General features: G+C 43.0%; 1 protein-coding gene across 2 annotated transcripts; it reads right to left on the reverse strand.

Moving 5' to 3' along the window:
- Positions 1 to 17602: 17602 nt before the first annotated feature.
- Positions 17603 to 23966, reverse strand: LOC138759059 (uncharacterized). Of its 2 annotated transcripts, none has more exons than XM_069928919.1 (2): positions 18307 to 23966; positions 17603 to 18201 (listed from the first exon to the last, which is right to left on the reverse strand). In XM_069928919.1, exons 1-2 carry the CDS (start codon positions 18652 to 18654, stop codon positions 17785 to 17787), a joined length of 765 nt encoding a protein of 254 aa, XP_069785020.1. In that variant the 5' UTR covers positions 18655 to 23966; the 3' UTR covers positions 17603 to 17784. Both variants share the same exon structure in this region; 1 of them encodes a protein (XP_069785020.1).
- Between the last annotated feature and the right edge of the window lie 1606 nt (positions 23967 to 25572).

Genomic DNA, 25572 nt, shown 5'->3' on the forward strand with positions numbered 1-25572 from the left:
GACCGACACGACTCCTACAATCCATCTCTTTCAAAAACATATCAAAATACAATGTAAAATATATAGTCTGTCACAGGACAGATCGAGCAGAGGAGTTGTGATAAAATCAGTGGCGTCCTTGCAAAAATAAAGTGGGAAGAGATATAATCCAGGTAGGTCTGGTGAGTGGAGTTTGTAATAGTTTGAAACTTGAACCTCTCTCTCTATTTCAGGAGACAATTTACTGTCACGTAATGAAAAAGTGTCATTTCACACAAAATTGCTTTTTTCCTGCTGTGAGGCAGACAGATTCGCCATTGTAAGAAATTGCTTGAAATGCCTCTTGCACTCAGAGAAAGAAGCAAAAGAGAGTCGTGCTCTCCCCCCACCCACCCCCACCACCCTGAACCCTGGGCCAAGTCACTGAGGGTCTGTGGATTCTCTTTCAATGCTCACAGACCAATCCAAGTTATTGGCAATGCGAGCTCCAGTTTTGAACTTCTGACACAATTAGGAACTCTTTCGCACCCACTCGTATCCCAGGGCTGAAACCTGACACTCTTTTAGCCAGTTCAACCAATCTCTTGCAATCAACGGCCTGGTGTGAGTTCCTTGACTGCTTTCCCCAGAACCCCACAGCCTGCGTGTGTTACTCTCCTCAAGTCACCAACAGCTTGCCACCTATGTGGGTCCTTCAGCTGCAGAACGTCTCGCTGGTCTGCTTCCATGGTCACCGACCTGTGGATTGAATCCTCTGCTTCTCAGATGTTGGTGGGGTGTGGTCTTGTTTTCTGGTGCCCTGTGCCAGTCCTCCGCTTTCCCAGAGTTTGCGGTGGCGAGGAAATCTAACACATCTAAATAAAAATTTTACAACTTAGAGGAGAATCTCACATGACTAGAGGGATGGAAAAGACCTTATTACAAATTGAAGCCTAATATTTGAATATTCAGGTGACAAATTTGCAAAAGCATAGAGTATACATTTCTGAAGCTATATGTAATTTTTTTGTAAAGGAACAGAACTTTGAATTTTTGAATGTCATCTTGGCATCCCTAAAAATATATCTGATCTCCAAGTAAGTGCAATACGTCTCCTCATCACTACTAATATTAATTTAACAAATTTCAATTGATATATGAATAGTTTTAATTTGGGCCTTGTTCCTTCAATATTTCCTAATGAATAGAAAGTTGGATTTTTGCGGAAAAACAACTCCTGTAATTTGTTCTGTAATCTGTAATTCTCCTCAAAAAGATCTTGCATTAGGACAAAGCTAAGTTGAATGCAAGAAAGTTGCTACACCTTTACCACACCTAAAACATTGGTCTGATAATTCTGATTTTATTCTATTCATTTTCTCTTGTGTAAGAAGTAGCTGTAGAAGAAAAACTAGTTGTGAATTCCTTCCTCACTGCTGCAGTGTGGAACTCTGGTCAATAGTTCCAGACTTCTGAGTTGAAGTGAATGAATAAACTCCCCTGGATCACATGATCTCTATTGCCAAATCAGCTTCCTGTAGAGCTTTTCAAATCCAACTGCCTGAGTCACCTGACTCCAGGTGCTGCTTTCAGATAAAATCCTTGCTGACATCTGATATATGACTGATGTATAAAGAATTATACTGAACTAATTTATATCTTACATTGAGATCCTTATATGGATCTGCCCATATTAGCCTATCATATACAATATTCAGATCCATTTCCCACCTTTGTCTTGACTCATGAACTCCTCATTTAAAAGTTCCTAATTGTAATAAACAGGACATCATAGAAGTAATTTTTTTAACAATTCCTCAAGAAGGAATTTCTATTTCAGTACAACATGGTTGGTCCTAACTTATCCTTCAAATATGCTCTTTGTTGGAAATAGAAAAAATGATTGCTATGAGTTATACAATATTTATTTCTCAGTTGCTCAAATGACATTAATTGACCCCTTTCATAACAATCTTCCACATTTCTAATCCCCTTACGAAACCATCTATCCAGAAATTGATGATCCTTTGAAAAAGATACGATGATTTTGAATCAAAGCTATTCTGAGTGATGTACATCCACTTACACCAATTTCATCATTTATTTTATTCCATATATTAATTAAATGTTTCAACAATGGTGTATCTTTATCACCAACCATTAATTTCGATTCCCACTTGTATATAAATTCTTCTGCTTTTCACTCTCCTATTTTATTTGATTCTATTTTAACCCTTTCAAAAAAGAACCAAGAAATATCATTTGAGCTGCTCGATACTAATTTTTAAAATGAGGTAGCTGTAGTCCTGTCAATGTAGAATTTGCATTGAGAGAAACGCAGCGGTCTTTAGCGATCTTATTGAATTGGCTAAAATGGCATAACATGAGAGCAAACATTCCGGAGGAGTGTGGGCCACTTGTAACATGGGATTCAATTGGAAATGGGTTCACATAACATAAAACCATGATGCAGAAGAGGTTGTCTTTGTCTTCCGCAGGTTATAGATCACAAGATATAGGAGCAGAAGTAGGCCCATTTAGTCTGTTCCACCATTCTTCCACTCAGCCCCACTGCCCAGCTTTCTCCCCTTAACCCTTGATTACTTGATTAATCAAATACCTGTCAATTTCTGCCTTAAATAAACCCAATGACCTCAGTTCCACAGATTCACAACCCACTGACAAAATTTGCTTTAAATCAACACCCTTTTATCCTGAAATTATGCTCTCTTGTTCTAGAATCCCCTACCATGGGAAACATCGTTGCCATATGTACTCTGCCCAGGCCATCCAGCATTTGAAATGCCTCTGAGGTCCCCCTTATCCTTCTGTACTCCAACCAGTACAGTCAAAGAGTCGACAAATGTTCCTCATACACTAACCCTTTCATTCCTGATATCATTCCAGTAAATCATCTCTGAACTGTCCCCAACAGGAGCACATCTTTTCTCAAATACGGCACTCAAAACTCTAAATCTGATTGAATGGAAAGGTAATTTTCCAACGACACATAAACAACAGTTAAATGATATTATGTCTGTTGAAATTTACGAAAAATTATTAAAGAGTCAAATAATAACTTTGCTTGAAGCAAGCAGTTCTATTGCAATTTTCCAGCTGTAGGATGAGGTGCAGTTGCTTGCAAGTTTAGCAAGTGGGGTTATGATGTGAAACTGCAAGTCACAGCGCCATTTTTGTTTTTGAAAATGCAAATATGAAAATTTTAACTTTGGTCTCCTTGGTTTGCTTAAGTTTACAGAGGAGACGTTGGGTCAAGCTGAGAAGAGAGAGTTGGATGCCCATTTGGTGAAGCTGAACAGGCAAAAAAGAAAACACAAAACGAGGGACTGAAAAAATAATGAAGCAAACTGAAGAGCTGTTGCAACCAAACCCAAGTAAAGAATTTAATTTTGTGAGGCGTACTTTAGAGACCAAATGATTTGGGCTTTTAATGGTGACCTATTTAAATGAACAAAATCTGATTGGAATTGAAGTTTATGGAATGTTTAGAAGTTGCCACAAAAAGAAATGAGCATATAAATTAGATATTGTAATTAAGATAAATGAACAATACAATGAGCATGGTGTCACAGTATCTTCCTCACTCTACCATACATTACCGTTAAAAGTACTCCCCAATATGAACCGATGTCAAAGTATATACCAGAATTTATCGTACATCACTGTTAAACCTTCTCCCCATTGTGAATCTGGTGTCACAGTATCTGCCTCAGTCTTCCGTACATCACCATTAAACCTCTCCCCAATGTGAACCTGATGTCACTTTATCTCCCACAGTTTATTTTACATCACCATTAAAACTTCTTCTTACTGTGAACCATGTGTCACAGTATCTCCCACAGCTTATCGTACATCACTGATAAACCTTCTCCCCATTGTGAACCCGGTGTCACAATATCTTCCTCAGTCTTCCATACATCAGCATTAAACCTCTACCCACTGTGAATCTAGTGTCACTTTATCTGCCAAAGTTCATTTTTTTAATCACCATTAAACCATATTCCCACAGTAAACCTGGTTTCACAGTGTCTGCCGCAGTTTACTGTATATCATTTTTAAACCATCTCATTACTGAAAATGCGGAGTAACAGAATCTGACTCAGTCTACCGTACATCAATGTTAAACCTTATACCCACTGTGCACCTAGTGTCACAGTATCTGACACAGTTTATAGTATATCACTGTTAAACCTTCTCACTACTGTAAACTCGGTGTCACAGTATCTGCCAAAGTCTAATGTACATGACCAATAAATTTTCTCCCCACTGTGAACCTGGTGTCACAGTTTCTGACACAGTTTATCGGACATTACTGTTCAACGTTCTCACTGCTGTGAACCCAGTGTCACAATAAGTGTCTCACTCTCCCGTACATCATCTTTGCACCTTCTCCAACTGTGAACATGGTGTCACTGTATCTGCCTCAGTCTTCCGTACATGACCATTAAATTTTCTCCCAACTGTGAACCTGGTGTCACTGTATCTGCCTCAGCCCTACCTTACATCACTGTTAAACCTTCTACCTACTGTACACCTGGTGTCACATTATCTACCTCAACATACCATACATCACCGGTAAACCTTCTCCCCACTGTACACCTGGTGTCACATTATCTACCTCAACATACCATACATCACCGTTAAACCTTCTCCCCACTGTACTCCTGGTGTCACATTATCTACCTCAACATACCATACATCACCGTTAAACCTTCTCCCCACTGTACTCCTGGTGTCACATTATCTACCTCAACATACCATACATCACCGTTAAACCTTCTCCCCACTGTACACCTGGTGTCACATTATCTACCTCAACATACCATACATCACCATTAAACATTCTCCCCACTGTACTCCTGGTGTCACATTATCTACCTCAACATACCATACATCACCGTTAAACCTTATTCCCATGTGAACCTGGTGTTACAGTATCTGACACATTTCATAGTATATCACTGTTAAACCTTCCCACGAATGTGAATCCTATTATAAAATAATGCTCCCCTTCTAAATCTCACAGTATTCTAATCCCCACCTATTTAAAAGATTCCAAAAAAAAGAGAAAAATCAATCCCCAAACGAGCTACTCAAAAGTAGTAGCTCCTTAAAAATCTGGGTGTGGTAAAGTCCACAAGTGGCAGGTGACTAAAGGACTCAGTGTCAGCCACTCCCCCAGTCAGACTTTCACAAAGTATTGAAACAAAAACATTCAACCCAGTGATTCCAGTCCCAATGATTGTTCCGGATCTTCAATATCGAGAAGACTTTGCGTCAATTCAACTTTTTTCCCATTCTTTCCATATTTTCCAATAGATCATTTTTAAACCTTCTCACTACTGTAAACCCGGAGTCACAGAATCTGCCTTATTCTACCGTACATCTCTGTTAAACCTTCTCAGTACTGTGAACACGGTGTCACACTATCTACCAAAGTCTACCGTATATCACTGTTAAATATTCTCCCCATTGTGAACCTGGTGTCACAGAATCTGATACAGTTTATTGTACATTACTGTTAAACCCGCCGGATAAGCTCCAGATAGTGAAAGAGTAGTTCTCGCATCTGCAGGAACTGGGGATCATTCGACGCTCCGACAGTCCTTGGGCTTCACTGCTCCACCTGGTCACGAAAGCCTCCTGTGGCTGGCATCTCTGCAGAGATTATCAATGGCTTAATGACATGACAGTACCTGACCGTTACCCCATCCCTCACATTCAGGACTTTACAGCCAATCTGCATGACGCGAGGGTATTCATCAAGGTCGACCTGGTGCGCGTGTATCATCAAATCCCATTGCACCCAAGGACATCCCCAAAACGACCATCATCACCCCCTTCAGCTTGTTCAAATTCTATGCATCCCATTTGGGCTCAAGAAAACCGCCCAGAGCTTCCAGCACCTCATGGATATGGTGCGCAGGGATTTTAATTTTGTGTTCATTTATCTGGATGACATTCTTGACGCCAGCAGAGACTGGGCACAACACAAGTCTCACCTGCACACCCTCTTCTCCCAACTGCCAAATTCGGCCTAATGATCAACCCAGCCAAATGCTAGTTCGGAAAAGAGTCCATGCAGTTCCCGGGCCATACCATCACGACCGAAAGAGCTACACCAGCTGCTATGGTCACTGTAATCAGAGAGTTTCCACGCCCAAACAACCTCAAGGAGCTACAAGAGTTTGCAGGTATGGTCAACTTCTATAACCGATTCATTCCAGCCGCTGCACACATCATGCAGCCACTCTTCGCTCTTATCGCGGCCAAGAACAAGATACGCCTGGACTCCAGAGGCCACGAAAGTTGCCCTCGTGAAGGCTACCCTACTCGTGTCCCCACACACCGACCTTCCTATGTTGCTCTCCGTCGATGCCTCTGCCACCTCCGTTGGTGCCACCCTGCAGCAGCAGGTTAATGGACAGTGAAAACCACTGGAATTCTTTAGCCAACTTCATCGTCCGCCAGAACACGTATAGTGCTTTCAACCATGAGTTGCTGGGCATGTACCTTGCTGTGCCTCATTTGCACTATTTCTTGGAGAGGAGGCCTTTCACCATTTATACCCACCACAAACCCCTCACTCAGGCTCTCGCTATGGCTAGAGATCCCTGGTCGGCCTGCCAACAGCATCACCTGTCCTTTGTGTTGGAGTTCACCATCAACATTTGGCACAAGGCGGAGAAAGACAATGTGGTCGCTGACACGCTGCCTAGACTATGACCAGCTTGCCCCGGATCAGTAGTCCGATGATGAGATGCAAGCCTTCAGGACGGCCATCACGGGCCAGCAGTTCCAGGTCCTCCCGATTCTTCTCGGTGATTATACCATCCTGTGCGATGTCTTCATGAGCACCCCATGACCAGTGGTTCCCCAGCAGTGGTGCAGGCATGTCTTCCACCATATCCACGACCTTTCCCACCGTTCCATCAGGTCCAAGGTTCATATGGTGGCAGAATGCTTCATTTGGCACGGGCTTCAAAAGCAGATTGCAGACTGGGCCAGAACCTGCATCCATTGCCAGCTTTCCAAGGTACACAGGAACACCAGAGTGCCCGTGCAGGATTTTGAACACGTCCGAGAATGGTTCAGCCACATACATGTGGACATTGTCAGCCCTTTACCCGTTTCCCGAAGTAACCGTTAACTTTTCACGGTGGTAGACTGCACCACTCATTGGCCTGAGGTTATCGAGAAGCCTCCACAGACTCCTGCTCCCGAGCACTTTTGACCGATTGTATTGCCTGGTTCGGCATGCTGACCCACCTCACCAGCAAACGTGGCACGCAGTTCACCTCTTCACTCTGGGCACAGCTCACCAACAGACTGGGACTGGTCGAGCGATTGCATTGCCACCTGAAGTCGGCACTTATGGCCCGCCTCACCGGCCCCAACTGGGTGCATGACCTGCCTTGGGTACTCCTGGGCATCTACTCGACACCCAAAAAGGTCTGCAGGCGTTATCGGCTGAGCTGGTCTATGGTGCACCACTAGCCCTGCCTGGTGAGTTTATCAATGCACCTCACAACTTGCAACAGGCACCGCATGGTTTACTTCCCATCTCCGGGCCCAGTTGGAGTCATTCACACCCCCACCACCGCCCAGACATGGCACACGCGCCTCTTACCAGCCCAGTGAGCTGTATTCCGCAGAGTATGTTTTTATCAGATGAGACCCTTCACAGCACCCCTTCAAAGACTGTATGAAGGGCTGTACAGAGTCATCCAGCATTCAGGATCCACCTTCACACCAGACATTAATGTAAGAGGGAACTGTTTACTGTGGACAGATTAAAGCCAGCACACCTCAACCCCAATGAGCCAGTGGTCGCGGCTCAACCCAAGAAGCGAGGCTGCCCGACAAAAAAGGCCATTGGCACCGGTTCTGGGGGGGCTGTGTGGCGGCATGCCATTAGGCATGTGATCCAGCCCCTCATGTCATGCATGCGGTGGGGCAGCCGTCCAAAATGGCACCGTCGCGGGTTTCTCCCCTACCTCGGCACCAGGCTCAGAAGCCCGTGAACTGCGGCCCACGTGACCCCCCGGTACGCTTCTCAGCCAAGTCTGGGCTGGGAGCATAAGACCAGCCATGCAAACCTGAATAAAGGAATTTTTGCTCACTGAACTCAACCTGTCTGGTTGTAGCTGCCGCTACAGTAGTATCTTAGTTTCTTTTCCTTTCTTTTCTTTTTTATATATTATCAACATATATTTGTAAGCTCTGTAACATTGTGATTTGATTTTAATTGTTATAACTTTCATATATATGTTGATTTAAATAAAATATTCAATGAAAGAAAATTCTTCAAGAATTGTGCAGAAGAAAATTTGGATGGGATGAAACTATCCCAGAATCCATCGCACAAGATTGGAGAAATTGGATTGAGTGTCTTCAAATACTTGGACGTTTGAAGTCAACAGACTTTGGATTGGCCACGTTTGCTGTTACACCATTTTGCTGATGTAGTGAAGGTGATTTTGATCCTGTCAGTTACTGAGTCCTGTGAAAACCAAGTGTGAGTACATGGTGGATTTGTAATGGGAAAAGCCAGAGTTACTCCATTAAAGTCAGTCACCAGACCTTGAATGGAATTGACTGCTGCTACTACGGTGAGCAAAATGGACACTATGTTAAGAAGAGAATTACAGATGGAGTTAGCAGATTCTGAGTTTTGGCCTGATAGTACATCAGTGCTTAAATATATTAATAATGAAATCATGAGGGTTCATATCTTTGTGACTTACAGAGAGAATGAAAACCTGGACAACAACAAATGTCAGATTTACCACAGGCCAGAGTTTCACCTGATTAATTCCCTTTTACATACGTGGAAGTTGATTATTTTGGTCCTTTTATATCACAAGATCTTCCCATGATCTTCCAGTTTAGAGTGTAGTGTTACCAATGAAATTGCTGGGTCTGTCAAACATATCAGGACATCATCTGCAAATAGATTAATCTCATCTTCTTCCTGGTTTATTTACCCACGATCCTTTAATGTCTGGATCTCAGTGAATATCTTCCACCAACGGTTCTCGAATCAAAACGAAGGGAGCTGGAGATAATGGGCATCCCTGCCCACTACACCTGGTTCATGGGAAGGCTGAGGACATTTGTCCATTAGGTACAACCCTAACTTTGGGCTTATAATATAATACCCTGATCTAATTTATAAAATTGGACTATTGTCTGATTATTTTAAACCCTTTTCTGTTTATTTAATGAATACATAAAAGCCCTTCAGGTCTGTAATATTTCAATATTATCTATCTATTATAAAAGCCCTCTCTGCTCAGCAAGATTCTGCCATTAAATACTGGGCCAAAATAACAAATTAAATCTTGCTTTGGATCCTGTTTTTATCGGTTCATTTGATCCAAGATAGACCTTTGCTCCAACTATGAACTTTACGGCCTGTGTGAAGAGGGGATAACAGAGCCAGTTCCTTGTTACTAGTTGTAATTCCCCAACTTCTGCTGGGAATGTAATAAATGGAAAGAGTATAGCATTTGGATCAGGCTTGCTTTAGATAATTTTGGAAAAATCAGTGAATCGCCCTTCATGGGCCATGACGGAATTACAGTTTTCCAAAAAAGTTCTACAATATTACCATTTTCCAAATTTGACACATAATCCATGATTGAAAAACTGATTGAGAATTTTGGCCAATTTAGGAACTGTTTTGGGCTAAATGGTTTTTCATTGGGCAACCCTATGATAGATAACCATCTTTTACCACCATCCTTGTTGGATGTAGATTTCAAGGATGTTATAGAATAGGTATTCAAAGTTTCAATGACCCCTTTATTTCAGTTAATTTTGCCACGTTCAAACAATTATCAACTAAATTTTGAACTTAGTAATCACTCTTTTTTGACATTGAAAAATTAGACATTTTCTTCAATCTAAGATTTTGGATTTTCCGTGAATTTCTAAGACTAATATTCTTCATCTATTTTTTTAAATTTACGGCTTTATGTTCATGGTGGATTAATAGCATGTATTTATAATAATGTATTGGGTTTAAAATCCAAGATTAAGAGCAGTTGTGAATGAGATTTAAATATAAAATTTCCAGAAGTAGCTGGGTATTCTATTCTCAATTGTATTAATGACTCTTCACTTTATGCTAGGCATTGATTTTTACAATTTAAGGTGGTACAGGAATACATATGTCCAAACTGAAACTATCTCGCTTGTATGCAGATGTTGATTCACTATGTGAGAAATTTAAAATTTTCCAAGTCTCTTTAATTCCTCTGTTTTGGGAATGCCCAAACTTAGAGAATTTCAGGAAAGGCATTTTTCAAACTTTATCAATGGTTCTTAAGATCAGTTTTGAACTTGTCCGTTAAATTGCTCTGTTTGGTTTTTCTCGTGATCCAGATAAACCATCGTCGGCAGCTCAGAAAAAATTTTGAGCTTTTGCTACGTTAATAGCCAGATGAGCAATGTTATTGAAATGGAAAGATGATTCTTCCCCGACTCATACACTGTGATTACATGATGTAATGTCCTTTTAAGTTTAGAGACAATCATATCTTATATTAAAGATAGAAAGTTCCAATTGATGAAATAATGGGGCACATTCCTAGAATTTTTCTACAATTGGAGGAACTAAATGTGTGGTTTGGCCATTCATCGCCTGTTCTCTGGGGGCTACCAGTGGTTCTACACTATTCTTCTTTTCTTCACTACATAAGGTAACTTTGATTAGAGGGAGAGGTTGGATTAGACCTAATTTTTAGGTTTTTTTCATTTTAGCAGTTAATTTTTTTTCTTTTTTCCTTCTATTTAATTTATTTCAGTTAATGGGTTTGACGGTGTTCTATAGATTATTTCTGATCAATTGTTTTTGAGGTTAATGAAACAGTTTGCCATTGTGTTCAAGATGATTAAAGGAGAGAAAGAGTAAACACTCTTTATTCTGAATAAGATGGCATCTAAAGGATGACATGGTTGGTGTGGAAATTAGCACAACACCTTTACAGCACCAATGGTTGGGACCGGACCTGGGTTCGGGTCCTGCACTGTCTATAAAGAGTTTGAAAGTCTTCCCTGTATCTGCGTGGGTTTTCCTCAGGGGCTCTGGTTTCCTCCATCCATTCAAAATGTGCAGGGGGTGTAGGTCAATGGGGTGTAAATTGGGCAGCATGGCTTCAGGGCATGAGATGTTCTGCTACCGTGCTGTATGTCTAAGTTAAAAATTAACCGAATATGCAATATAAACGTAACTCATTTTATGGCATCGCGCGCTCATGTGCCTTCTCATAACATTTACTGGGTGATCTCTAAAATTTCTTGATTGATCAAGAACAGTCTCTACTCCTTTCTGAAACCTCTCATGCCTGGGTTCATCCCGATATCCATGTGTGTGTCCTCTCACCAAATTGTTTAAGAATCAGTGACCATAACTAAATCTTTCAGGTTCACATCCTTCCTCCCAGTTTTGTAGTGGAGTCTAATTCTTTGAATGATATTGCCATTACATGTACAATATAGATGTTGTATTTAAAATATAAAACAATCCACATCAATCATCAAGCTGCCATTTACACCTACCTGAGGGATGTGAGAGGACATCAGTACCCAGAGGAAACCCATGGAGTCAAAATTGTAAGGTTTGGAGTAGAGTGGATGAAAAACCAGAAGGCAATTGATGTGTTATGTTGTCTTCTGTTCAATGGATGAGCCTGGCTCGACATTTATCTCGATGCAGTTTTTTTGGAAGTTTATTTAAGAATTTTACAGAACCAAGAAAAAATACAAAGTTTAATCTAAAACTACCCTCTACTACCTCCCACCTCCCTCCTCCCCCTTCTAATCTATCCCAGCCCCTATAACCCTCACCCCTACGAAGCTTATATTAAAAAACTCAATAGCATCGTCTCATAACAGACTGTTACGGTGTGACATCCATTTACATCTTGCAACACGTATAAGGCTTTTACTTAACATCTCAACCCATACATTCCAAATACCAACTTCACATCTTTATAAAAAAAGAATAATTATTTTGCAAATTATACGTTATTTTCTCTAAGTAAATACATGATTGAATTTCATTGTGTCATCTATAAATACTCAATTCGACATCATTTTTCCAAGTTGCAGCTATACATTTTCTAGCCACTGCTAATTCTAAACGAATATATGCAATTTGAGGTTTCTCCAAGCGTAAATTTGCCATAATTGTATTCATGTATCCCAGTAATCATACCCATGGATCCACATATAAATCTATTTGAAAAGAACTCGCAAAAATTTAATCACTTTTTACCAAAAGGGCTTCAACTTTAAACATTCCCACGCTGAGTATAAAAAAAGTACCTGTCTGATCACCAAATCAAAAACACAAATCTGACCCACTAAATCCATATTTTGTCAGTTTTTCAGGAGTTCAATATAACTGATGCAGAAAGTTATAACTAACTAAACTATATCGTACATTAATTAATTTCATAACACTAACCAAACACATGTAAGACCACTCATCCACAGAAATAGGAACACATAAATCCTTCTCCCATTTATCCTTTATTTTAAATATATCTACCTTTTTCATCTTTTCTTGTAATAGCATATCATTTCAGAAACAAATCCCTTCTTTCCCCTTATCAACAATTAATCTCTCAAATTTCATTTGACCAGGTTATACTAAAATTTCTACCAAAGCATTCTAATAATAAATCTTGTACTTGATAGTAAGCAAATAAAGTATTTTGTGATATTCCAAATTTCTCTCTGTCTATTAAACCAAAGAAGTGAATCTACTTCAAAACAGTCCTCCAATATTATCACTTCTTTTGATTCCCAATCTTTCAAATAAGAATTATTCATAGAAAATGAAATTGTCTGATTCTGATATAATGGTGTCTTAGCTGAAATCTTACCTTTCGATCCTATAAACTGATTCCATTTATACCATTCTCCTATCAAATGTTTCAATACTGTCAGTTGATACTACTGCAAAAGCAGAGGATTCCATTTATATATAAAATAATGTATTGTTCTTTCTTGTATTTGATCCATCTCCACATTCACCCACATCGGAGGTTGGTCAATATCAAACAATCTATTCATAAACTTTAATTGTGCTACTTGATAATAATTTTGAAAATGTGGAATTGATGACCTCCCAAAACATACCTCCATGTCAACATTTGCATAGAGACTCTAGACAACTTACCTTTCCATAGAAAGAAACAATCTGCTTTATTTAATTCCTGAAAGAACTTTCCCGGTATAACACTCAGAATAGATTGAAACAAATACTGAATGCGTGGATATATACTCATTTTAATACAATTTACCCGTGTTAACAGTGACTCCTTCCATCTATTTAAATCAAAGTTAATCTTATTTAATAATGGTACATGATTTAAGCTGTATAAATTTTGATACTCTTTATCCATTATTATGCCCAAATAATTTTATTTGACCATTTAAACTTCATAAGTTGTTTACAATCTGAATAATCTCCATCTGATATTAGTAATATCTCACTTTACTTTATAGCCTGACATTACCCCGTATCTTTTCAACAAATTTTGTAATGGTTCGAAAGAATTCTTAGGTTGAGACAAATATATCAACACATCATCTGCAAACAGATTAATTTTATACTCTTGCCCACCAATTGTAATTCCCTTAATATTCATTTCTTGCCTAATTGCTTGGTTCTATAACTAATGCAAATAAGGCTAGTGACAGCGGACGACCCTGTCTAGTGGATCTAAACAAATTGAATGCCTGCAAAATCTGTCCATTTGTCACCACCCGAGCAGGAGTATTAGTATATAATGCCTTAACCCAACTGGTAAAGAGTGGTCCAAATTTATATTTTTCTAACACCTTAAATAAAAATTCCACTCCACACTGTGGAAAGCCATTTCCACGTCTAGCGCTAATATCATTGTCTGGTTGAGTTGTCTTGAAGCATTAATTATTGTAATTAATTTAGTAATATTATCAGCTGAATACCTGTCCTTGATAAATCCTGCTTGATCCACATGTACTAATTGCGGTAAAAGGTTAGCCAATCTGTTTGCTAAAACCTTTGCTACAATTTTGTAATCTACATTCAATATTATTATTTATTAATATTAGTCTGTATGACACAACTTTTAATGGATCTCTGTCTTTCTTTGGGATGAGTGTTATTAATGCCCTTGAAAACAATTCTGGAAATAAACCTGTATCAGTGGCGAGCTTCAGTACATCAGAATATTCCGGAAATAACAAATCATAAAAATTTCTCTAAAATTCCAATGTAAATCCATCTTCTCCAGGTGATTTTCCACTTGGCATAGATTGTAACGCCTCCTTAAGTTCCAAATCAGTAAATGAACCATCCAAAGTCTTAATATCCTCTTCCTCTAATAAAGGTAAATTTAAATTCGACAAAAAACAATCAATCTGCTCCATATCCGAATTCCCTTCAGATAAAGTCCCGATGAAATGTACAAAATTCATCATTAATATGCTGTGGTTTATGTTATCTCTGAATTTCTCCTAACTGCATTCTAGGCACTTGTTCAGTTTCCAATTGCTAAGTTAAAACCGTATGTGCTCTGTCCCTCAACTCATAGTAGAGCTGTTTCCATCATTGAATTATTTTTTCACAATTGTATTATAACAAAGCTTCAATTTGGACAACTGTATTTTATTATCCTCAGTTGAATTTTTCTGAAATGTCTTCTCTAATGTTGCAATTTCTTCCTCTAAGTCCTGAATTTCTGCTATATATTGTTTCTTCACTTTTGCTGTGTAAGTAATAGTTTGACCTCGTAAATATCTTTTTTAAAGTATCCCATAACATAAAATTACTTTGAACTGATCCCTTATTCGTTTCTAAAAAAACCTAATCTGATCTCTTACAAGCGTAATAATTTCAGGTTTTTTTTAACAACATTTCATTAAATCACCAACAATAACAGGTTTCCACCATCTCTGCGATACTACGTGAAATTAACAATAATGAGTGATCTGACAGAATCCTACTCTTATACTCAGCCTGTCTGATTCGACCCTGCAAATGGGCTGATACCAAAAAAAACTATTCTTGAAACCGAATCATGACGTGAGAATAAAAGGAAAAATCCTTTTCGGTCGGATTCCTCTGTTCCCATATTTCCACTAAATTTAAATCCCCCATCAACTCAGTTATTCTTTTCGCCATTTTGTTTTTTTTTCACAATTTTTCGAGATTTAATCAACAACGGATCCAAACAACAATTAAAATCTCCTCCAACCATAATATTCTCATTGATTGATTCAAATATAAAAATGCATCAGGAACAAAGTGAACATCATCTTCATTCAGTCCGTACAAATTCATCCAAGTCCAAGCCTCTGAAAATAGTTTCCAATTAACCTTCAAAACCCTCTCTACATGAGCAGAAAAAGATTCTAAAAAGGCACCTTTTTATGTATCTCCCGATAGTTTTTACCTGGCCCACCAGGAGTCACTGTTTTCACTTTTGTACATGGTTTTTCATTGTTTGAGAAGATTTTATAATTTGCAATGTTTTCCCGGGAATTTTAACAGCTCTTGGCTAATATTGTGAACTCCGAGTTGCGCACATATTGAAATATGAAAATAAAGTATCTATTTTGAGGAACAGAAGGAAATGACACTGCTGGTGACACATCTCAGAGAGCAAAGGTGCAGGAAGGGGGAACATTGCAGAGTGAGTCGAAAGAACCAAACACTTGTTGATCCAAACCAAGACTTTTATTAACTAAAAGACTGGAGCATATCATAAGTGGGTCGACCAGTCCAGAATGACCTGGTCTGGCTAGGAGAAATCCTTTAAGACCTGCCAGTAGGTGTGGCTACACTCTCAGCCAATCACAGTCATCCTACAGTACACTCTGGACAGATACACATTGGTGTTAGAATCTGTACTATCAGGGGGAACGACCAGAAGGCAATTGCTGTGTTATGTGGCTTTCTGCAGGTGTGCAGAAATGCTGGGAAACAATTCTGGGGGCCATCTCTTTTTCTTCACCCGTTACAGAGCAGCAGGTAGCTGGGAGAAAACAGCAAGGCTGCAGAGAGACAGATAGATTAGGAGAATGGAAAAAGAAGAAGCCAGTGAATTCCAAAGTAGGAAAATGTCTGGTCATGAACTTTGGGAGAAGGAATAAAAGGGCAGATTATTATTGCATAGGGTGAACATTCAAAATTCTGGGGGAGATGGACCTTGGCATCGCCGTGCAGGATGCCCAATAGGTTAACTTCCATGTTGGTGGTCAATCAGCTGATTGGAATGTTGGTATTCATATCGCAAATAATAGGATATAAGAGCAGGGATGTGATGTTGAGGCTTAAGAAGGCACTGGCGAGGCAGCACCTGCAGTAGCGGAGAGAGTTTTGGGCTCCTTATTGAAGAAAGGATGTGCTGGCATTGCAGAAGATTCACAAGAATGATTCCTGGAATGAAAGGATTAATATATGAGGAAGGTTTGATGGATCTTGGACTATACTCCTTGGTGTTCAGAAGAATGATGAGTGGTAGGGGTCCTAAGAAGCACTTCGAATGTTGAGAAACCTGGATACAGTAGATGTGGTAAAATTATCTCCCATGTTAGAGGAGTCAAGGACGAGAGAGCACAACTTCAGGGTTGAAGGATTCCCACTAAAAACAGAGGTGCAGAGGGATTTCTTGACACACAGACTGCAGAACCTCTTGAATTTTTTAACTGGTGGCTGCAGTGACCAAATCATTGGGTGCATTTAATGCACTTCAACTCTGTCTTCTGCAACAGGGTGGATCTCCCAGTGGCCACCCATTTCAATGCTTACATGGCTGACCGTGGACTCAAGCACATTTAGATTCTGATGAAAACAATTCATTAAATCAGTAAAAGTTCAACCACAGCAACTGCTGGAATATAAGTTATACAAAACTGCTGGAAAAAGCAGGTCAGGAAGCAGAGAAACCAAGAACTGGAGAAGTAAGAAAACAAGTGTATTTGAATTGACAGGCTGGAGAAAACACAGAATAGGTGTTGGGAAATTTGCAAAGAAAGTCCTGGCCAAATAATGTAAGAAGCAGCCAAGTGGAACCACAAGATGCCCCTGTTATGCAATTTTCCCAGGTGGCACATTTTTGTGGCCTTGTCTTGAGATGTGCATCTATATGTTGTGGTTAAAAACCCACCGTTAAGCTGGAGGAGCTCAGCCCGGATTTTCAGTGTCCATAGGAGATCAAGATATATTCCCAACATTTCAGTCCTGAGCCCTTCTTCAAGGAATGAGCCAGATACAGGAACTCTTAGAAAAGGCACTTTCAGGTGGCCAAATGCCCCACTTGTAAAGCCGCATATAATGGCAATATGGGCTGCCGGAAGGCCACCTGAATGCGCAGGATGCGCCTGCCAAATGAACTTGGTAACCCTCCTCCGAGAGGTATAATCGGCACAACACAGAAATGCTGTGGTGCCGGGTGGAGGTGTTTGTTGTGTTTACCATTTTTGTTTTTGTTCTGCGGTGTTCAAGTGTGGAGTGTATTTGCAATGTGATTTGTCCGTTCCATGGTTTACATCTAGTTTAAACATAATGTGAAATGTTTACATTGCTATATCGAACTCAGATATTTATGAAGCAATAAGATTTCTCAAAAAATGTTTTTTATTACATTTTTGACAAGCACACAAGTCTCATTTATATGCAACCATTACTTCACGAGAACACATAACATGCCAGGCAGTAGGCTCATGTTGTCGCATTGGGTGGGGAGGGTGGAGGGGGGAACAAGTTGTGGAAATTAGGAGCTAGGTGGCAGGGTCATACCCTTACAGGATGGACAAAATGGCAGAATGGATGGCCTGGTGCCCATGGGCCTGCTGATTGTGACAATCTGTGCTAATGGGTGCAGGACCATCTGCTTCAACCAACGTCCACTCTGACAGAAAGTCTTCCTTGTTAATCTCACATATATTGTGCAGGACACAGCGAGCAAACACAACACCTGGGACTAAGGTGGTAGAGATATCCAGACGGTTGGACAGGCACCACCGGCAGCCATTTAGACGGCAATATGCATGTTCCACCACTATCCTTGCAGAATTAAGGGCCTTGTTAAATCTTTGCTGATCCAGATCCAGTCCTTGGTGCTGTGTGAACCCCTTCATCAGCCAATTTCGTAGTGGATATGCCAGATGACCCACAAGATGCGCTGGAACCTCCACTCCATTAACATCCTTGGACACCTGCAGGCACAACAATGGAGAATGTTGTTAATTCATACACATGACCGTTGACACAATAAGCATGCATAAGATTGACACATGAAGCTTTGTAGGGTGAACACTCACGTCAGGTGGGAAGTGGTATCCGCCCTGGTCCTCTTCCTTTCTATACAGAGGAGAGTCGGTAAGCACTCGGGCATCATGGGTACTGCCCGGCCAACAAACACATCTGAGAAGCTGTAACGTGAATGGAAAGCACAGTGAAGTGATAGACATTGAGATGTGATGTGATAAAGACCAATAAAGGCTTAGCTCACCAGAATCTGTGGTCGACCACTGCTTGCAGAACCATTGAATGCCAGCCTTTGCGATTGTAGTAGGCTGCAGCATGCAAGCTGGGGGCAATAATGGGAATATGTGATCCATCAATGGCACCGGCACACATTGGGTATCCCCTTTGCACCAAGCTGTCATTGGTCTCCTGGAGACGTGTTCCAATGGGCAGGGACATGAGACGTTTACCGAGGAACTTCATCAAGGTGGCCGTCACCACCTGCACCACCATGCACACGGCGCTGATGCCTATTCCAAAGATGGGACTGATGGATCGATACTCACAAGGGGTGGCATACCAGCGCAGAGCCACAGCTAATCGAAATCCCGGCTCCATGGTTGCTGCGCCTGGTCTATGCGGCTTCAGGTGAGGTTCTTAGAGTTCCAGCACGAAGTGAAAGGTGCCATGCGACATACGAAAGTGTTTCCTCCATTCAGCAACATCAAATTTGTTGTGGTCATTTCTCCAGAACTCAGTGCCCTGGGATCAGTTCAACCTCCAGAGAGACCCATGTGTCACTGACAAGCATCATTCACCTTCGTCTGTGAACAATGGTGGGCGAAACCTCTGAGCAGAAACAATTTCAAGCTGGCACTGGAAGGTGTTGTTAAGGTTACTGAACGCTTACTGTAGCTTTTGACAATTCACATCTGATAGGTAATAGACTCAATCAGCTGTGTTTGGGCGGGAAACCAATATATGAATGGGCTGCCTTTTGGAGGTTGGGACCCTGTTGGGAAGAATTGATCATTGAACCCTGTCTGGAAGATTTGCTGGCCTAAAGACTTGTATTTTCTCACCCACTCTGGAAGCCTGTGAGTGAGTAAAACCTATACTGGTTGTATTTTCATCGGAATTTATAGCTATCCTATAAATACAAACTTCTCCATGTCCGCCACAAGAGTGGGGATCTCCCAGTGGCCACCTGCTTCAATTCCCCATCCCATTCTCTTGCTGACAGCCTGTTCATGGTCTTGTCGTGACTGCAAAAGGTGGTGCTACTGAAATGAAGCACCTCCACACAGCATGAAGTGAACCAGTAACTGCCTTTATATGAACCTCTCGTGCTGCTTTTAGGGGACGACCTCATTCCTCTCTGGGGTGCGCTGGTCTAGGGGAGTGATGTCAGTGCGTTGCGGAGTTGCTGCAACCAGGATGTGGCGACATCTCCCAGGCAACATGTGTCACCAAATGCATGCTTCTCATGAGAAGGGAAGGGGGGCCTATGCCATCTTGTACCAACTGACTGGGACAGCGATTCGGCCCGCCTGACCACATGGTCGCTCGGCCTGCTATGAAAAACCTCATCCCTATCACATCCAATTAACACCTTTTGTTGGGCTGGATTTGTCCCCTAACCAGAATTCTGAGCCTTTCTGAGATTTCCTGCTTCTGGGTTATTCTGTTTATTCCTTGAAGAAGGGCTCAGGCCTGAATGCTGGAAAGAATAGCTGAGTTCCTTCAGCATGTCAGTGTGTTTGTAATTATAATCACAGCGTCTGCAGACTTCTGTGTTTCACTCATCTTTATTTGTAATACAAAGAACTGATGTTGGCAGTGGTGGTGGGGAGAGAGTGGGGGGTGGGGAACCATCTGATGGCATCCTCATTAGTACCTGGACCTACCACTTTGTGTCAGCCTATCCCAACAACTGGGAGCTACAACCCTGCGACAGTTCCCATAGAATTAGAGGACTAACAGTAGATCTGTGTGGAAAGAAGAACCTTAGCTGCTTCTTGCCCTTTCGTGTAAGACTTTATTCGTAATAAATGATCGACCACAAAAAACCCTGTTCCAAGTCTCTTTCAGCCCTTAGTATCATGTCCATACATTCCCATCATTGAACATTTTACATGCGCTCTCTGTTTGCACTCGGATGGTGAGTGGGAGCAGTTCCTTTGGTGCTTCAACCTTCTCCCGACCCCTGCACAGAAGCTGTTCTTCATCCTGCTGATGCTGGTTCTGATCCTCCTTTCTCTTCCTTGATGGGAGCAGCTGAGAGATGCTGTGGGCAGGGTCAAAGGGCTTCTCCAGGATTTGGCATGGCCTCTTCAGACAAGGATCCTGCTAGATCACACTGATGGGGAAGAGGGAGACTCCAGTGATCCTCTCTGTTGCTCTGAGGGTCCTGTGGATTGACTCCAATCCATTTCTCTGCAAGGACCCTCTCATCCAGTTTAGTTTGTACTTGTGTGGTGTTTCAAGGTCCCTCGGCCTGACGGAGATTGCCGATTCTATCGCATCTGCTGATTCCAAACGACCTTAGTTCCTCCGTCCTGTCGGGTCAGTCCGATTTATTGTTTCTCATCTTTTGTTTGATTTTTTAAGATTGTGTAGTGGATGTGTGTGGGGTATAAGTGCATGGGTGCTTGTGGGTGGGTATATGTGTGAGCGTGTGTAAGAAGGGGTGTGAGGGACAGTGTGTGTGTGTGTGTGTGTGAGGGAGTGGGAGTGTCTGTTGGCATTTGGGTGTGTGTGGTAGTGTGTGTGTGCGTGCATGTATGTGGGGGTTTTATTTACAGTGAAAAAGTATATACAGAATATTTACAATATATACAGAATATTTACAGAAGAGTGAACAAATATATACAAATATATCAACGATCAAATATATACAGAACATATGTACAAAGCACAACATCGACGTCAAATGAAAAGAACTCGACAAAATTATCTCACTTATCGAACACGTCCCTGATATAAAAGCACATCTACCAATTTGCCCCGAAATAGTTGGGGTTGTGTGTGGGATTTGGGATGTGTGTGTGGAGTTGTGTGGAATTGGGTGTGTGTTTGTGGACTGCATGTTCGGGTATTGGGGTGTTGGATGGAACGTGTGAGTGGATGTGTGTGGTGTGTGTGGGTGAGATTGTGCGGTGGATGTGTGTGGGTTATATGTGCATGGTTGCTTGTGGGTGGGAATGTGTGTGGGCGTGTGTAAGAAGGGGTGTGGGGGAGGGTGTGTGTGTGAGGGTGTGTGTGCAGATATGTGGGGCTTTTGTTTACAGTGAAAAAGTATATACAGAATATATACAATATATACAGAATATATACAGAACAGTGAACAAATATATACAAATATATCAACGATCAAATATATACAGAACATTTGCACAAAGCACAACATCGACGTCAAATGGAAGGAACTCGACAAAATTAACTCACTTATGGAACACGTCCCTGATAGAAAAGCACATCTTCCAATTTGCCCCAAAATCATTGGGATGTGTGTCTGGAGTTTTGTGGGATTGGGGTGTGTGTTTGGGGTCTGCATGTGGGGTTATGGAGGGAATGGGTGAGGGGTTGTGTGTGGGGTGTGTGGGTAGGATTGTGTGGTGGATATGTGTGGAGTGTATGTGCTTGGGTCCTTTTGGGTTGGTATGTGTGTGGGCGTGTGTAAGAAGGGGTGTGAGGGAGGTTGTGTGTATGTATGTGTGCGTGTGGGAGGGTGTGGGAGTGGGTATGTGTGCGTGTGTGCATTTCCTTCTTTCCATTTTCCATAAGTGAACAAATATATGCAAACATTTGTACAAAGCACAACATCGACGTCAAATGGAAGGAACTCGACAAAATTATCTCACTGATAGAACATGTCGCTGATATAAAAGAACATCTTCCAATTTGCCCCGATCCTGAACGATTTTCAGAACCTTTCATTCTAAAACCCGACTTCCAGACCCATATTATATTCGTCTAGGAACAAAGTCTACTTTAAATACAAGAATCTGGTTCGGAGACGGGATTAAGGGGAGAGGGAAAAAAGAGATTCTATTGGAGTGTGGATGTGTGTGTGTGTGGGGTCACTGTGGGAGTTGTCTGAGTGTGTGGATTGAGTGTGTGGGAAGTGGATGTGAGAGGTTTGTGTGGGGTGAGTGTTTGGTAAGTGTGGGGATGTGGGGTGTGTGTGTAAGTGGGTGTGTGTGTGGTAAGTATGTGGGTGTGTGGGGTGTGTGTGGGAATTGTGTGTGGTCTGCGTGTTGTGTGGAGTCAGTGTGGAAGGTGTCTGAGTGTGTGGGAAGTGTGTTTGTGGGTGTGTGTGAGAGGTGTGTGTGGGGTGTGTGTAAGTGGGAGTGTGTGGGTTGTATGTGACGATGAGTATAGGGGGCTGTGTGGGGGTGTCTTAGTCTGTGGATGGGGGGTGAGAGTGTGTGGGATGGGTGGATGGGGGTGTGGAGGGGTGTGTGTTGTGGGGTATGTGTGTGGGAGTGTGTATGAGGGGTGTGGGTGTGGGTTATGTGTGGTGTGTGTTTGTGAGGGATGTGTGTTTGTGGAGGGTGGATGTGTAGGGAGTGGGGTATGTGGGAGGTGGGTGTGTGTATAGTGTGTTAGTGTGGGGTGTGTGTGTGTGAGTGATGGGTGCGAGAGGGGTGTGTGTGGGAAATGTGTGTAGATGAGTGTTTGTGAAGATAAGTGTAGGGGCTGTGTGGGGGTGTCTGAGTGTGTGGGTGGGGTGTGGGTGGGGGGTGAGAGTGTGTGTGAGATGGGTGGGTGGGTGTTGTGGAGGGGTGTGTGTTGTGGGGTATGTGTGTGGCAGTGTGTGTGGGTTATGTGTGGTGTGTGTTTGTGAGGGATGTGTGTTTGTGGGGAGTGGGTGTGTGGGGAGTGGGGTGTGTGGGGGTGGGTGTGTGTATGGTGTGTTAATGTGGTGTGTGTGTGAGGGATGGGTGTGTGTGGGAAGTGTGTGTAGATGTGTGTTTGTGAGAATATGTGTAGGGGGCAGTGTGGGGGTGTCTGAGTGTGTGGATGTGTGGGTGGGGGGTGAGAGTGTGTGGGATGGGTGGAGAGATGGTGTGGAGGGGTGTGTGTTGTGGGGCATGTGTGAGGGTGTGTGTATGAGGGGTGTGGGTGTGGGTTATGTGTGGTGTGTGTTTGTGAGGGATGTGTGTTTGTGGGGAGTGGGGTGTGTGGGGGTGGGTGTGTGTATGGTGTGTTAATGTGGTGTGTGTGTGAGGGATGGGTGTGTGTGGGAAGTGTGTGTAGATGTGTGTTTGTGAGAATATGTGTAGGGGACAGTGTGGGGGTGTCTGAGTGTGTGCATGTGTGGGTGGGGGTGAGAGTGTGTGGGATGGGTGGAGAGATGGTGTGGAGGGGTGTGTGTTGTGGGGCATGTGTGAGGGTGTGTGTATGAGGGGTGTGGGTGTGGGTTATGTGTGGTGTGTGTGAGGGGTGTGTGTGTGGTTGTGAGGGGTGTGAGTTTGTGGGGGATGGGTGTATGGGGAGTGTGTCAGGGGTATGGGTTTGGGGTGTGTATGGGGGTGTGTATGTGTGAGTGGGTGTGTGTGGCAGGGTGAGTGTGTGTGTCAGTGTCTGTGTGGGGCACCAACGTATATAGGACATGGCAAGCATTGCATGCGCCCCCACCCCGCTTGTCAGCGCTACTTCCATCCCCATACTTGTCAATGACGACGTCATCTTGCACCCCTTGACACATCAGCGATGGCACCAACCTCCCTCCCTCCATCAGCGATGGCACCAACCTCCCTCCCTCCATCAGCGATGGCACCACCCCCCTCCTTCCATCAGCGATGGCACCAACCTCCCTCCCTCCATCAGCGATGGCACCAACCTCCCTCCCTCCATCAGCGATGGCACCACCCCCCCTCCTTCCATCAGCGATGGCACCAACCTCCCTCCCTCCATCAGCGATGGCACCACCCCCCTCCCTCCATCAGCGATGGCACCAACCTCCCTCCCTCCATCAGCGATGGCACCAACCCCCCTCCCTCCATCAGCGATGGCACCAATCCACCTCCCTCCATCAGCGACGGCACCAACCCACCTCCCTCCATCAGCGAAGGCACCACCCCCCTCCCTCCATCAGCGACAGCACCAACCCCCCTCCCTCCATCAGCGAAGGCACCACCCCCCTCCCTCCATCAGCGACGGTACCAACCCCCCTCCCTCCATCAGCGACGGCACCACCCCCTCCCTCCATCAGCGATGGCACCAATGCCCTCACCCACACCTCCCCATGGGTCAGCGACTGCACCAATGCCCTCACTTCCACCATGGGCGCTATTTTGGGGTTTGTGTGTGTGGGGAATTTGGGTAAGTCTCTGATGTTTGGGGATGTGAGTATGGTGTGTATGTGTGGTGGGTTAGTGTGTGTGGTGGGTTAGTGTGTGGGGTGGATTTGAGTGTGGGGGTTGTTTGTGTTTGTGTGGTGTTTTTGTGTGTGAGTTTGTGTGTGTTAGGGGTTTTGTGCTTGTGTGGTGTTTATGAGTGGGGTTTGTGTGTGTGTGTGGGATTTGAATATAGAGAGTGTGTGTGTGGGTATGGGATGTGTGGCTTGTGTGGGGTTTGCATATGGAGGGTTGGTGTGTGTGTGTGTGTGAGCGCATGAGTGTGGGGGAAATATGTGTGGGGTGGTGTGGGTGGGTGGATTTGCGGGTTTGTGTGTGAGGGGGTTGTATGAGGGAGTGTGTGTGGGCGTATTTATGGGGTGTGTGTGTGTAGGGGTATGTGGTTCGGGATGTGTGTGTAGGGCCATGTGAGTGGGAGTGCATGTGTGAGGGACTTGTGTGGGAAGGTGTTTGTGCAGGGTCGCATTAGTGCGTGTGCATGGTGGGATTTGTCTGGCAATGTTTGTGTCAGGGGTGTGAAGGGTGTGTGTGCGGAGAAATAAGTGTGGCAGTGCATGCGAGGGAGGGAGTGTGTAGGGGGCATGATTGGGAATGGGTTTGTGCGTGGGTTGTGTGTGCAGAGGTGTGAATGCGGTGGTGAATATGGAGGGGCGTCCATGTGCTGGGTGTGTATGTGGGTATGTGTTTGGGGGATGGGTGGAGGTCTATGAATGGGTGTGTGTGTGGTTTGTGTTGGGTGTGTGTGGGACGGGTATGTTATTGTTTTTGTGGGGAAGTCTGTAGGGTTATGATTGTGTGGGGTGTGTATGTGGGGAGTGAGTGGGGGATGTCCATTGGGGCCATGTTTTTTGGGGCAGATGTGTAGGGTTGTATTGTGTGAGTGTGTGTGTATGTGTGTGTGTAGCTGGGTGTTGATTTTGTGTTGGTTGTGTGTGGGAGGTGGTCAAGTGTGAAGGTGTGTGTGTGTTTGGGGGT

The sequence above is a fragment of the Narcine bancroftii genome, chromosome 3, assembly GCF_036971445.1.
Source record: "Narcine bancroftii isolate sNarBan1 chromosome 3, sNarBan1.hap1, whole genome shotgun sequence".
Taxonomy (NCBI): domain Eukaryota; kingdom Metazoa; phylum Chordata; class Chondrichthyes; order Torpediniformes; family Narcinidae; genus Narcine; species Narcine bancroftii.

Bases quoted from the DNA above. Each gene is read 5' to 3' on its own strand.
- LOC138759059 (XM_069928919.1), bottom strand. From the start codon at position 18,654: ATGACAGCTTGGTGCAAAGGGGATACCCAATGTGTGCCGGTGCCATTG. The intron at 18,202-18,306 runs GTGAGTGTTCAC...TTGTGCCTGCAG, and splicing joins GATACCACTTCCCACCTGAC to GTGTCCAAGGATGTTAATGG.